The sequence below is a fragment of the Erinaceus europaeus genome, chromosome 14 (genome assembly GCF_950295315.1).
Source record: "Erinaceus europaeus chromosome 14, mEriEur2.1, whole genome shotgun sequence".
In the NCBI taxonomy this organism is placed as follows: domain Eukaryota; kingdom Metazoa; phylum Chordata; class Mammalia; order Eulipotyphla; family Erinaceidae; genus Erinaceus; species Erinaceus europaeus.
In genome coordinates, this window is record NC_080175.1 from 5,855,509 (window position 1) to 5,868,216 (window position 12,708).

Below are 12,708 nucleotides of genomic sequence, written 5' to 3' on the forward strand. Positions count from 1 at the left end.
ATATATATATATATATATATATATGTGTGTATATATAAAATCTTTAGTTATTTAGTAGATTGAGAGCTAGAAATCGAGGGGAAGAGGGAGACAGAGAGACAGAACCAAGGACCTTCCCCACTCAGCTTTCCTACTTTGGGACACTGTCCTTTCCCGAGTCACCGCTGGTGACACTGTTGAGTCAGCCTCCAGCAAGGAAGGTGTCCTGACAGTCCACATGATCCAAGAAAACCTGAGGATGGGAGCTGCGAGGGGCCAGGCAGTGGCGCATCTGGTCGAGTGCACACGTTCACAGGTAGAAGGACCAGGGTTCAAGCACTGGCTCCCCACACCCAGAGGGTGTATGCTTCATGAGGTCTGCAGCTGTCTCTCTCCCTCCCTCCTTCCCTCTCTCCTCCAATTTCTTTCCGTTCTGTCAAGTGAAAATGGGATGGAGTGGGGGAGTAGTGGCTTCACAGTGCTGGCAACAAACCCCAGAGATAATCCTCATGGCGATAAAAACAATAACATGGGAGCTGGATCAGCAAGCAGTTAGAGGTGGGTTGTGAGAGCAGGTGAGAAGAAGGTGAGAGCAGACCATCTTTTTCAGAGGATGGATGCACACAGGACTGGCCAGTGATGGCCCTTCCAAGAGAACAAGCTGTGGGTGAGACCTGCTTGGAAGCCACAGGCAGGAAACCGGTCTGTGAGGCCTCCCAGATGGTCTCCAATTCTTCCTGAAACTTCTGTGCTATTTGCAGGCTTTCCCTACTGGTTGTGTTGTTTGTTTTTCCCAAGGAGAGCTGATCTATCTTGGACTACACTTCTGAGAGCCAAAAACATCAAACCCCTGGAGGAAAAAGTCAAACAAGGACAACCCAAGGAGCCTCAGCTTGAAGACCTGTGTCCAGTAGAGAAGTCAGACTGGGGAGAGCAGAAGGCAGCCACAGACGCCCAGATGCTGGCACACAGAGCTGGTGACGGCGTGTGCTCTGTGAATCTGGCAGTGGCGGCGTTCTGAACCAAAGCATCCTGTCCTTGGAGATCTCGGCTTCTCTGAGACAGAAAGAAAGGCTCACTAGCAGAGAACAACTCAACTGAGAGCGAACGTGTCTCAGTGACTCAGAGAAAGTGCCCAGAGACTGGGTACCCCAACACTCGGGAAGCCTGTTCCTTTTTCCAACCTTCAGGCTCCATGACTTGGTGCTGGATTCACCAGGAGACCTGGAAGAGACTGGAGCAGCCAAGCAAAGTCCCTGAGAAGCCAGGCACATCCATCGCCTCATCAGGCCCTAACGTCTATGTCTGTCTCTCTGACGGTGCTCGAAAACCATCAAGTATCTGGAGGTGAAACAAAAGCTTATAGATAAGCTCTGAGTCAAATATGCCTCAAGCAGAGTTTGGAGGAGCAGGACATACAAGGGCCTGGATTCCAGTCCCAGCACCACACAGAAGACCTTGGTTAGACATGGGGATAGGGCTGGGGATGGCGGTGGGGCTGGAGATGGTGGTGGGGCTGGGGATGGGGATGGGGCTGGGGCTGGGGCTGGGGATGGGGCTGGGGATGGGGGTGGGGGTGGGAGTGGGGGTGGGAGTGGGGGTGGGAGTGGGGGTGGGGCTAGGGATTGGGATGGTATGGGGATGGGGATGGGGTGGGGCTGGGGCTGGGGATGGGGGTGGGGGTGGGGCTGGGGATTGGGATGGTATGGGGATGGGGATGGGGATGGGGATGGGGATGGGGATGGGGATGGAGTGGGGCCTGGGCTGGGGAAGGGGCTGGGGAAGTGATGGTACCTCATCACTTCTCTTTCTTCTCTTTGTCTCAAAAAAATAAAATAAAGGTAAAGTAGGATGGGTGATGGCACAGTGGATAAAGTGTTGTATTCTCAAGCATGAGGTCCTGAGTTCAGAGCCCAGCAGCACAGGTACCAGAAAGATGTATGGTTCTTTCTTTCTCTCTTCCTATCACTTTAATTAATAAATGAAAAAAATATTTTTTAAAAAACAAAGATTAAGGGAGTCAGGCATTAGCACAGCGGGTTAAGCATGGGAGGTTCATAACACAATCACCAGGTAAGGATGCTGGTTCAAGCCCTCGGCTCCCCCCCTGCAGGGGAGTCGCTTCACAGGCAGTGATGCAGGTCTGCAGGTGTCAAAAAAAAAAAAAATTAAGAGAGCTGGGCAGTACCACAGCGGGTTAAGCACATGTGGTACAAAGCGCAAGGACGAGCATAAGGATCCCGGTTCGAGCCTCGGCTCCCCACCTGCAGGGGAGTCGCTTCACAGGCGGTGAAGCAGATCTGTAGGTGTCTGTCTTTCTTTCCCCCTCTCTGTCTTCCCCTCCTCTCTCCATTTCTCTCTGTTTTATCCAACAATGCTAACAATACTACAACAATAAAATAACTACAACAATAAAACAACAAGGGCCACAAAAGGGAATAAATAAGTATTAAAGAAAAAAATATTTAAAAAAACAGAAAAGAAAGAGAAAGAACAGAAACAGCCCTGGAATACACTCTGCAGTGATTATAGCTCATCTGTGAGATCTTGAATTCATTAATTCTTGAATTCATTAAAAAAAAAAAAACAAAGATTGGGATGAGACAGACCTGGGTTCATATCCTGGCTATCTCCTTCTGTCTTGTGATGAACTTTGTGGAGCTTATCTCTCTCCTTTGAGGGAATGGGGATACAGGGGTACTGTCACTACACCCCCAGGGAAGAAAGAGACAGGACCCATGACATAACTAGATCGATCAGCAGCAACTTGCAAAAAGCACACAAGCTCCTCAGAGCGTCCTTCTGTCCAGTGCTGCTAACTGTCCTGGGAGAATCCGCCCCCCCACCTCCTGTCCCCTCCGACCAGAGAAGGGCAGAGGTGACAGCTGAGTGCCATCTGTGTCCCTCCATCCCCACCCAGCCATGGTAGCCAACGAGGGCTCTCCCAGCCACAGCACTGGGGATGAATCGGCCACTGCGTGACATGGTAAAATCCCACCCGCAGGCCAGAGGCAGTGAGTGAGCACTGCTGCAAACCTCACCAACTCTGAGAGGAGAAAAAAAAAAAAACATCCCAGCTCATCACAAAGACTGAGTTGCACAACTCACAAAAAAAAAAAAAAAAAAAAAAAAGATGTCTCCTGAGGTTCAAAAACATTGCTCAAGACAGTGACTCATTAAGACGGGTTATTCACACTTGGGAGTTTTCAGAAATTCCAGCCACCACCAGATGCCCTGGGAGACCCCATCAATGCCGCAGGAACCAGCTGATGTCAACAGAGCCACAGGCGGAGTGTTCACGAAATACTCTGCTTTGCTCACAACAGCCAAAGAGCGGGAGCAGCCTGAGTGCCCACTGGCAGCTGACTGGCTAAAGTATTTATGGGACACAAGTCCCATGAAATGCTGCTCTGCAATCACGAAAGATGATGATGCTGTGTCCTCTGGGACAAAACGGACAGGGCTGGAGATGATGATGCTGAGCGAAACAAATGAGGTGAAAAACAACTACCAAATGGTTTCAGCATATGTGTGTGGAATCGAGAGAACAGATACATGTGGACTTGAAAAGGAGGAGGAGGGGAGCTGGGCAGTGGCGCAGCGGGTTAAGCGCACGTGGTGCAAAGCACAAGGACCAGCTTAAGGATCCTGGTTCGAGCCCCCGGCTCCCCACCTATAGGGGGAGTCGCTTCACAGGCGGTGAAGCAGGTCTGCAGGTTAGGGTGTCTATCTTTCTCTCCCCCTCTCTGGCTTCCCCTCCTCTCTCCATTTCTCTGTCCTATCTAACAATGACAACATCAATAACAACAATAACTACAACAATAGAACAAGGGCAACAAAAGGAAATAAAATATTTTTTTAAAAAGAATGATAGACTGACTTTGTCAGAACTCTGGTGGTTGGCTGTCTTTGGGAGATGGGAAGGTGAAGACAGAATCTGGTGGTGGATGTGACGTGAAACTAAAACACAAATCTTACAGTCTCGTAGCACGCTATTAATCACAAATTAAATATATATATGTAAGAAAAAGGGGCCAGGCGGTAGCACATCTGGTTGAGCACACATGCTATAACACACAAGGACCCAAATCAAGCCTCCAGTCGAACTCGAGTGGTGAAGCAGGGCTACAGGTGTCTCTCTGCCTCTCTCCCTCTCTATCACCCTTTCCCTCTCAATTTCTGGCTGTCTCTATCCAATAAATAAACGAAGAGAAAGAGAAAAAAAAAATTCAAGAAACACTCAGACTTGTCAATTTCTCCTCAAAATCTGAAATAACAGAGTACCTGGGAACTCATGACACCCCTTTTTCTGTGAAGAATTCCTAAGCCAAGTGTCCCCCACCTCCATCCCCAGGCCCTGGAAACTGTGGCCTCAATAAACTGCTCACCCCAGAGCATGCCAGGAGGATTAAGGAGCTGATGACATCTGCACAATGCCAGGGGCCCAGGGACACAGCTCTTCTCATTCAAGAGGCCTCACATTGCTCTGGTCACACAGCCAGCTCTGGGGGTGTCAGCTGGAGCCATGTGGCCCTGAGAAGCTTTTCTGGGACAACTGCTAGCAAATTCCATGTCAGCCTCCAGGACACGGGTCCCCACCACCTTCCTTCTCTGCAGAACCTTCTCTGCCCCGCCGCCACCATCTCCCCAGGGGAACTAAGTGATTCCAGTTCCTCTCCCATGAAGTAGACTCCTCAGAAGACATCTCAGTGATGATAAGAATAACTACCATTGGGGGTCGGGCGGTAGCGCAGCGGGTTAAGTGCACATGGTGCAAAGCGCAAGGACCGGCGTAAGGATCCTGGTTCAAGCCCCCTAGATCCCCACCTGCAGGGGAGACGCTTCACAGGTGAAGCAGGTCTGCAGGTGTCTCTCTTTCTCTCCCCCTCTCTGTCTTCCCTTCCTCTCTCCATTTCTCTCTGTCCTATCCAAAAACAACATCAACAACAATAATAATAATAACTACAACAAGAAAACAACAAGGGCAACAAAAGGGAAAATAAATAATAAGAAAAATAAATAAATAACTACCATTGGGGGCCAGGCAGTAGCACAGCAGGTTAACTGCACGTGGCGCAAAGCCTGCCACTCCTGGGAGCCTTTGAAAAGGCGTTTGCAACGACTACAATGGTCTCGGTTTCTCTCTCGGCATAACTTTCCTTTCTTTTTATCGGCAGAGAGGGCAGGGAGAGAGAACTGAAGCAGTCCCTGAAGTCCCACGGGCTCCCAGCCTCAGGGCCCCAGCTAGAGACAGAAGGGCTACAGGTAGGGACAGAAGGACACCAGGACCTTGAGGGCTCATGTCTATGGGTGCCACGTCCCCACTATGGCCATCTAGAGGCATTATTTCTCTATAAAAGCTACTGGCTCTTCAGGGGAAGGGGCCTCAAGGGCATCTGGTCCACTGCAGGGACTCGAGAAGCGGGGCACAACCACCAGCTAAGATAACAGCCCATAAAGGGCAGCAGCCAGTGGGTCAGCCTGCCAGCCCCGCACTCCAGCTGGCTGTCCCAGGCAGCCTCCGCCACCACCAAGCTGGATTCCTTCTCCAAAAGAAGCCTGACTGGGAGCTATTTATTCATGCAGAATATAAGCTCATGGAAAGTCTCATGTCTCAGTCCAAGGCACGGAGCCGCATCCAGGATCACACGTACCCAAAGCAACTCAGAATCCAGCCTGAGGCAAGGCCAGGCCAGGCGGCTGTGGGGCATCAGACCACAGCTCAGCTGAAGGGACCCCACCACTGTCACTCACTGAACACGGTTATTTTAAGTCCAGTGTATTTACAGCTCTTCTAGATGGAACGACGTGATTCAAGCGCTTAGCTTCTGATACTGCTAACGAACCAGTCTTACGAAGCTTTAAGACTTCAGCTCTTCAGCAGAAGCGGTGAGGCAATGAAAGAAGATAAAGCACCAGGGTGAGCAAAGCCTTACAAGCTGCTCAAAGCAGGCACAGAAGGTGGTGTTTCTTCACTGGGAGCCTGCTGTGGGTCTTCCCCCTCACATCTGGACTGAGACCAGGAAGGGCAGAGCTCAGGGCTCCTGGGATTACGATTTGGAGCAAAGCAAGCGGGCTTTCCCAGATTTGGGCCGGGGTTGAAACACAGTTCCTGATGTCTGGTCTTTTCCTGGCTTGTTCTTCATTTTTTTTTTAAGAGGTCAAAAGCTCTGTACAACTTATCAGGTCTCTAGAATACCTGTGAATCTGAAAGTATGAAAGTAGGAATTGGTTTTGTTTTGTTTTGTTTTGTTTTGTTTTGTTTTGTTTGGGGGAGGGAGTCTTTCTCCCCAGGAGAGATCTGAGGTCTGGGACTCTGCCAGAGAAACATCTAGACAGCAATCCCTATTACTTTTTTGCCTTTTCCCAGCAGGGGCTGCTCCAAGGGTAACTGTGTCCCAGCACCTGTGGAACGAGAGCCAGGACATGTAGTAGGCTCCGTGTGCGGGGGTCGGGGCCATTTGGGGCTCTGTTTGTGCCACCTCAGCCCCGGCTTAGCTGGTGGAGGGGTCTAATCTCAGGCTCACAGTCAACAGCACGGCATCTGGTATCCTCCGCTCAGCAAAGGGTCTAGACCTGATGGGTCAAGTCCTGGGTGAGGACTGCTAGGAGACTTTGTCCTCCAGCTGTGCTTTGAGGACAGCACACCTCTCAGGGTGGGGCTGGGAGGTGCCAGCCTGAATGCCTGGCACAGGACTCCAATGAGACACATGCTAGCCTCGATGGACAGACTGATGTTTCCTGCAGTCTTGCTCTCTCTTTTAATCATCTCTGGAGCCATCGGGTTTTTGCATTCCACTCACCCAAACTGCGCTGGTCGTACAGGCTCCCAGCCAAACCCTGACAACAGCTTAGATTTCTGACTGGCCAGTAGCTTCTAGAACTTTCTCCGCAGTCTGTTAAAACTGTTGACATATAAAAGTGTTTGCTTCTGAACTGTAACCGGCTCCACCATCCAGAGACCCACTGGGACACCGCAGGGCTGCTCACTGGCCAGGGGCGGCCTGTTCTGTGCCGGGCCCTGCCTCCTTCCTCATCCTCGGTGCCGGCAACCCTCCTTGACCCCTTTACCCGGGAGCTCCGTCCCCGTCCCCACATCCTGACTCCAGCTCCAGGCCTCTGACCAACAGCGCCCATCCTATAATAGGGCTCCTGTGTCCATCCAGCTAAGCCAGCACCCCTGGGAGCCACAGCGGGTCAAGTCACCCCTTCCAGTGATGGCTGGTGGCCTGGTGGGGACAGAGCTGGTGCACCCAGACTCCTGTCCTCAGTGACTGCTCAGGAGGAGCTGCTCAGGGAACATAAGGGTAGAGTGCGAGGCGGGGAGATTGGGGTAACAAACCAGTAAGTTCCGTTAAGGCAAGTCAGGACGGCGCATCTCTCAGGCCCCTGGCGCTCACTCATCCATGCAGACATCCAACAGGTAGCAGGCAGACACAAGGAGCAGGTCCGCCACAAAGCCCGACAAGTATCTGCAGGAAGAAAGCGCCGGGCGGGGCCGGGTGGTGGGGCACTTGGATGAGCGCACTTGTTACAAGGCACAAGCACCCAGGTTCAAGCCCCCAGTTCTCACCTGCAGGAGGAAAGCTTCACAAGTGGTGAAACAGTTGCTGCAGGTGTCTCCCTGACTCTTTCTCTATCATGCCCTCCCCTCTGGATTTCTGGCTGTCTCTATCCAATAAATAAATAAATAATAATTTTAAAAGAAAGAAAGAAAACACCAAGTGTCCAACGACAGATGAGTGGCTGAGAAAGCTGTGGTCTGTATGCACAGTGGCTACTATTCAGCTATGAAACATGACGATGAATTCACCTGCTTCAACCTCCTCTCGAACAGAGCTTGAAGGAATCTTGTGAACTGAGAGAAGCCAGAAAGAGAAGGATGAATATGGGATGATCTCACTCACAGAGAAAAGCTGAGAAATAAGAACAGAAAGGAGAAACGCAGAGCAGAACCTGGACTGGATTTGGTGTATGGCACCAAAGTAAAGGAATCTGAAGGGGGGGGGGGGCTGATGGTGGAGGGCCTAGGCTGGGGGTGAGAGTGTTTTGCAGGAAAATGAGGAATTTCACACATATACCAACAACTATATTTACAGAAAACCATTAATCCCCCAAAAAAATTAAAATGGGGGAGGTCAGGAAGTAGCACAGAGGGTTAAGCGCACATGGCAGGAAGGACCAGCGGAAGGTTCCTGGTTCAAGCCCCAGGCTCCCCACCTGCGGGGCGGGGGGGGGGGGGGGGCGCCTCACAAGCGGTGAAGCAGGTCTGCAGGTGTCTGTCTTTCTCTCCCCCTCTCTGTCTTCCCCTCCTCTCTCCATTTCTCTCTGTCCTATCCAACAACAACATCATCAATAACAACAATAGTAATATCTACAACAATGATAAAACAACAAGAACAGCAAAAGGGAAAACAAATCATATTTTTTAAATCATGTTGAGTGAAATAAGTCAGAAACAGAAGGATGAATATGGGGTGATCTCACTCTCAGGCAGAAGTTGAAAAACAAGATCAGAAAAGAAAACAGAAGTGGAACCTGAAATGGAATTGGCATTTTGCACCAAAGTAAAAGACTCTGGGGTGGGTGGAGAGAATACAGGTCCAAGAAGGATTCAGAGGACCTAGAGGGGGTTGTATTGTTATTGTTATATGGGAATCTGGGGTATGTTATGAATGCACAAACTATTGTACTTACTGTTGAATATAAAACATTAATTCCCCAATAAAAAAAAAATCCAAAAAAAATCAGTGAGTCAATAAATACATACTTTGCTATCCTTGAGTATATATTTATATCTGACAAAAAATACATTTTAAATTCCACAGTTTTGAAGCAGATAGAAAAAAAAAGTTGTGGCATGAATCTGTGATCATAAGAGTAAAATAAAGACTCTCTGAAGCTGAAATCCTGTTGAATGCCAGAGATAAAAAAAAAAAATTAAAACAAAGATCCACACTCATCCAGTGACTGTTCCCTCACTGGTACACAGGACACTTGGCTCGCTGCCCTGGCAAAACTAACCTATAGAGGCCACCTCATTGGCACTAAGGCAGAGGCTCAGAGAGACACCTCTTGTGATGAGATCCCCCCAACAGCCCCAGCTAGCCCGAGGACAAAAACAAGCCACCTGCTTTCTGACTCTTGCCAATCTATAATCAATTACAGCTCCAGCTCTACACTCTGCACAGCCCGCTGAGTCCCGGGCCAGGGTGGCCTGGGTTCCAGAATGCATAAGGACTTAGCACAAGCCTGTCCATTTCAGCCCTGGGACTCCATACCTCCAGCATGGGTCACGCCCTCACCCAGACCACACCAACACGCTCCCCATGGAGCTGCCCCCTCCTCTGCAGGTGACCCCCAGCAAGAAATTCAACCTCAGTTTCCCCAACTGCCCAGCAGGAATGTCCCCTGGCACTCCCTCCTCTTGGGGATGAAGTGAGGGCACACCAGTACCCAGCGGGCACTGAGCGGGCACTCCATTCACTCCTGAGTCTCTGTGGAGTCCCTTCTCCCCAGGCCCCTCCAACCCCCCTCCCCAAGTCCCTTCCTGGCTGGTGATTATATCAGCCCCCACTTCCTGTTTCAGTCTGGCGCCTTCTCTCTATGAGTCAACCTGGGCCGGGTCCTAGTTGGTCACGCTGGACCAGACGCTGCCCTGCTGGGCTCCCGGCTCTCCCTTTCCCCCGCTTTGCTCCGGACAGCAGCCAAGTCCCCCGCCAGCCGGCTCCCCACACCGCTGGCCCGGCCCCTGCTGCTCAGGCCCTGACTGTTTTTCCACAAGGTCTCTAACCGGGAAGGAAGATGCAGCGGGAGAGCAAAAGGATTTTTTCCCACCCTTCCTTCCTTCCATCCATCCACCCACCGACCCATCCACGCATCCATGTATCTATCCATCCATCCCTCTACTGCCACCACCTCCCCGACCAAGACCCGTCTACCCGGGAGAGCAGGGGCGCGCCCTTCGGCCTCCCTCTCCCCCACCCCCACGGCCTCGGCAGGTCCCCGCCATCCCAAGCCCCATCGAGCTTATTGCAAAAGAGCCACTTTCATTTCGGTCTGATCAGCTCAAAGCTGGCGAGGTGGAAAGGTGTGGGGGAGAGGAGGGCGAGCGCCTCAAACCCTCCTTCAAGCACGAAGTGAACTTTCCAGGGACGCAAAGCCGTGTGCGCACCGTGAGAGACAGAGGGAGGGAGAGGGAGAGGGAGATGGCGAGGGAGAGGGAGAGATGGATATGGAACGTCCCTCTGGGACAGAGAGGGAGACGGGAGAAAGAAACGACAGAGAGAGGGAGAGAGGAGAAAGGGGAGAAAGAAAGAGAAAAAGAGGAAGAGAGGGAGAGGGATGGATATGGATCGTCCCTCCGGGACAGAGAGGGAGACGGGAGAAATAGACGACAGAGAGAGCATAGCGAGAAGAGAAAGAGGGAAAGAGAAAAGAGGGAGAGAGATGGATATGGAACGTCCCCCTGGGACAGAGAGGGAGACGAGAGAAAGAGACGACAGAGAGAGGAGAGAGAGGAGAGAGACAGGGAAAGAGAAAAGAGAGAGATGGATATGGAACGTCCCTCTGGGACAGAGAGGGAGACGAGAGAAAGAGACGACAGAGAGAGGAGAGAGAGGAGAGAGACAGGGAAAGAGAAAAGAGAGAGATGGATATGGAACGTCCCCCTGGGACAGAGAGGGAGACGAGAGAAAGAGACGACAGAGAGAGGAGAGAGAGGAGAGAGACAGGGAAAGAGAAAAGAGAGAGATGGATATGGAACGTCCCTCTGGGACAGAGAGGGAGACGAGAGAAAGAGACGACAGAGAGGAGAGAGAGAGAGAGAGAAGAGAAGAGAAGAGGAGAGGAGAGGAGAGGAGAGGAGAGGAGAGGAGAGGGAGAAAAGGAGAGGGAGAGAGGGCGAGGGAGCGAGCGGAGGCACGGAGGGCGGCCGAGGAGCGGGGTCCCGGCGGCTCCCCTCGGCCCGGGGTGGGCGACCGCGTGCCCTCCGCGCGTGTCCCCAGGTCCCGGCGCGGGGCGACCCCCGATGGGCCCCTCGCCGCCCGGGGGCTGCGGGAGGGCGCGCGCCGGGCAGCGGGCAGCGGCGGGCGGCTCGGACCAGGCGCAGCGCCGGAGCGAGGGAGCGAGGCCGGGGCCCCGCGGCGCTACCTTGTCCGCAGGCGCCGCGCTGCAGCACGATGACCGGCGGCTGCTGCAGCCTCTCGGCGCGGCGACTGGCGGCCCGCAGCCGGCAGGGGTTGGCGTAGGTGCGGGCGTCGCTGCCGCACACCGGCTCGGCGCTGGCGCACTCGCACACTCCGGCCTGGGCGCGGCGCCGCACGGTGGCCGAGGCGGGCACCCCGAAGCGCACCACGCACTGCAGCCCCTCGCCGCACGGGCCGTCCTGCAGGCCGCACGCGTCGCCCTCGGGCGCGCCGCACACCTCGCAGCAGCCGCACGCGTCCCGGACGCGGCCGCCGTCGCAGGACGCGGGCGGGGGGGCGCAGCGCGCGGGGTCGCAGCGCTCGGGGCAGCCGGGGCCCGGCCGGGAGGCGAGCGCGGCGGCGGGCGCGGCGACGAGCAGCAGCAGCAGCGGCAGCAGCGCGGGCGGCATGGCGGCTCCGACGGCGGCTGGGCGGGCGCGGCGGGCGCGGGGTGCGGGGCGCGGGGCGAGTGCGCGCGGACGCCGGGCCCAGCCCATTGGCCGCGGGGCGGAGACGAGCGGGGGCCGGGCCCGGGGGTGGGGGTGGGGGGGGTGCGGGGTGGAGGGAGGGCCGGGCCGGGGCTCCGCCCTCCGCGGACTCAGTTTCCCGCGCCCCGCGCCCCGCCTCTCCGCCTCTCCGCCTCCCCGCCTCCCCGCGCTCCGGACGCCGCCGCTGCAAAGCGTCCCGGCGACTTCCCGCGGGCCGCAGAGCTGGGGACCCGGCCCCCCATCCCCACCCCCGGCTCCGGGTGGGGGTGGCACCGCTGGCTGGGTCCCTCGGGAGCCTGGACCCCCTGCAGCCGCGCAAAGGCGGCGCCCCAAGCCCCTCGGTTAAGGGAGGGTGGGGCTGGAGACGTTGCAAAGGCAGAAGGAATTGGGGTGGCTTTGAAACAGAGGCCGAAAACGATAGGTTTTTATTTGAAGAAAAATCTTATTTTTTTAAAGATTTTTTAAAGTTTTTTTTAATATTTATTTATTCCCTTTTGTTGCCCTTGTTGTTTGTTTTTGTTGTTGTAGTTATTGTTGTTGTTGATGTAGTCGTTGTTGGATAGGACAGAGAGAAATGGAGAGAGGAGGGAAAGACAGAGAGGGGGAGAGAAAGACAGACACCTGCAGACCTGCATCACCGCCTGTGAAGCGACTCCCCTGCAGGTGGGGAGCCGGGGGCTCGAACCAGTATCCTTAAGCCGGTCCTTGCGCTTTGTGCCACGGGCGCTTAACCCGCTGCGCTCCCCCCGACTCCCTTTTTTAAGTTTTTATTTATAAAATGGAAACACTGACAAGACCATAGGATAAGAGAGGTACAAGTCCACACTTAAAGATTTTTTTTTTTTTACTTAATTTGATAGGACAGAAATTGGGGGGGCGGGTGGTTAAGCGCACATGTTATGATGTGCAAAGACCTGGGTTCAAGCCCCTGGTCCCCACCTGCGGGGGGGGGGAAGCTTTGCAAGGGGGTGAAATAGGGCTGCAAGTGTCTCTCTTTCTCTCTCCCTCTTTACCTTCCCCATCCCCTCTCAATTTCTGGCTGTTTCTACCCAATA

The 12,708-nt window shown here is 53.7% G+C and overlaps 1 protein-coding gene and 1 long non-coding RNA gene across 2 annotated transcripts in view; both read right to left on the bottom strand.

Annotated features, from left to right (window-relative positions):
• Positions 1 to 11,677, bottom strand: part of HTRA1 (HtrA serine peptidase 1) — a 78,955-nt gene extending 67,278 nt beyond the window's left edge. Inside the window, exon 1 of the mRNA XM_060171135.1 lies at positions 11,131 to 11,677. Within this exon, the coding sequence (XP_060027118.1) occupies positions 11,131 to 11,662 (532 nt within the window). The 5' untranslated portion in view covers positions 11,663 to 11,677. The remainder of the gene's footprint in view (positions 1 to 11,130) is intronic.
• On the bottom strand, positions 5,538 to 8,209 carry LOC132532726 (uncharacterized). Its single transcript, XR_009544622.1, has 2 exons — positions 7,553 to 8,209; positions 5,538 to 7,451 (listed from the first exon to the last, which is right to left on the bottom strand). It is a non-coding gene; the product is annotated as an uncharacterized LOC132532726 (long non-coding RNA).
• Positions 11,678 to 12,708: the final 1,031 nt, after the last annotated feature.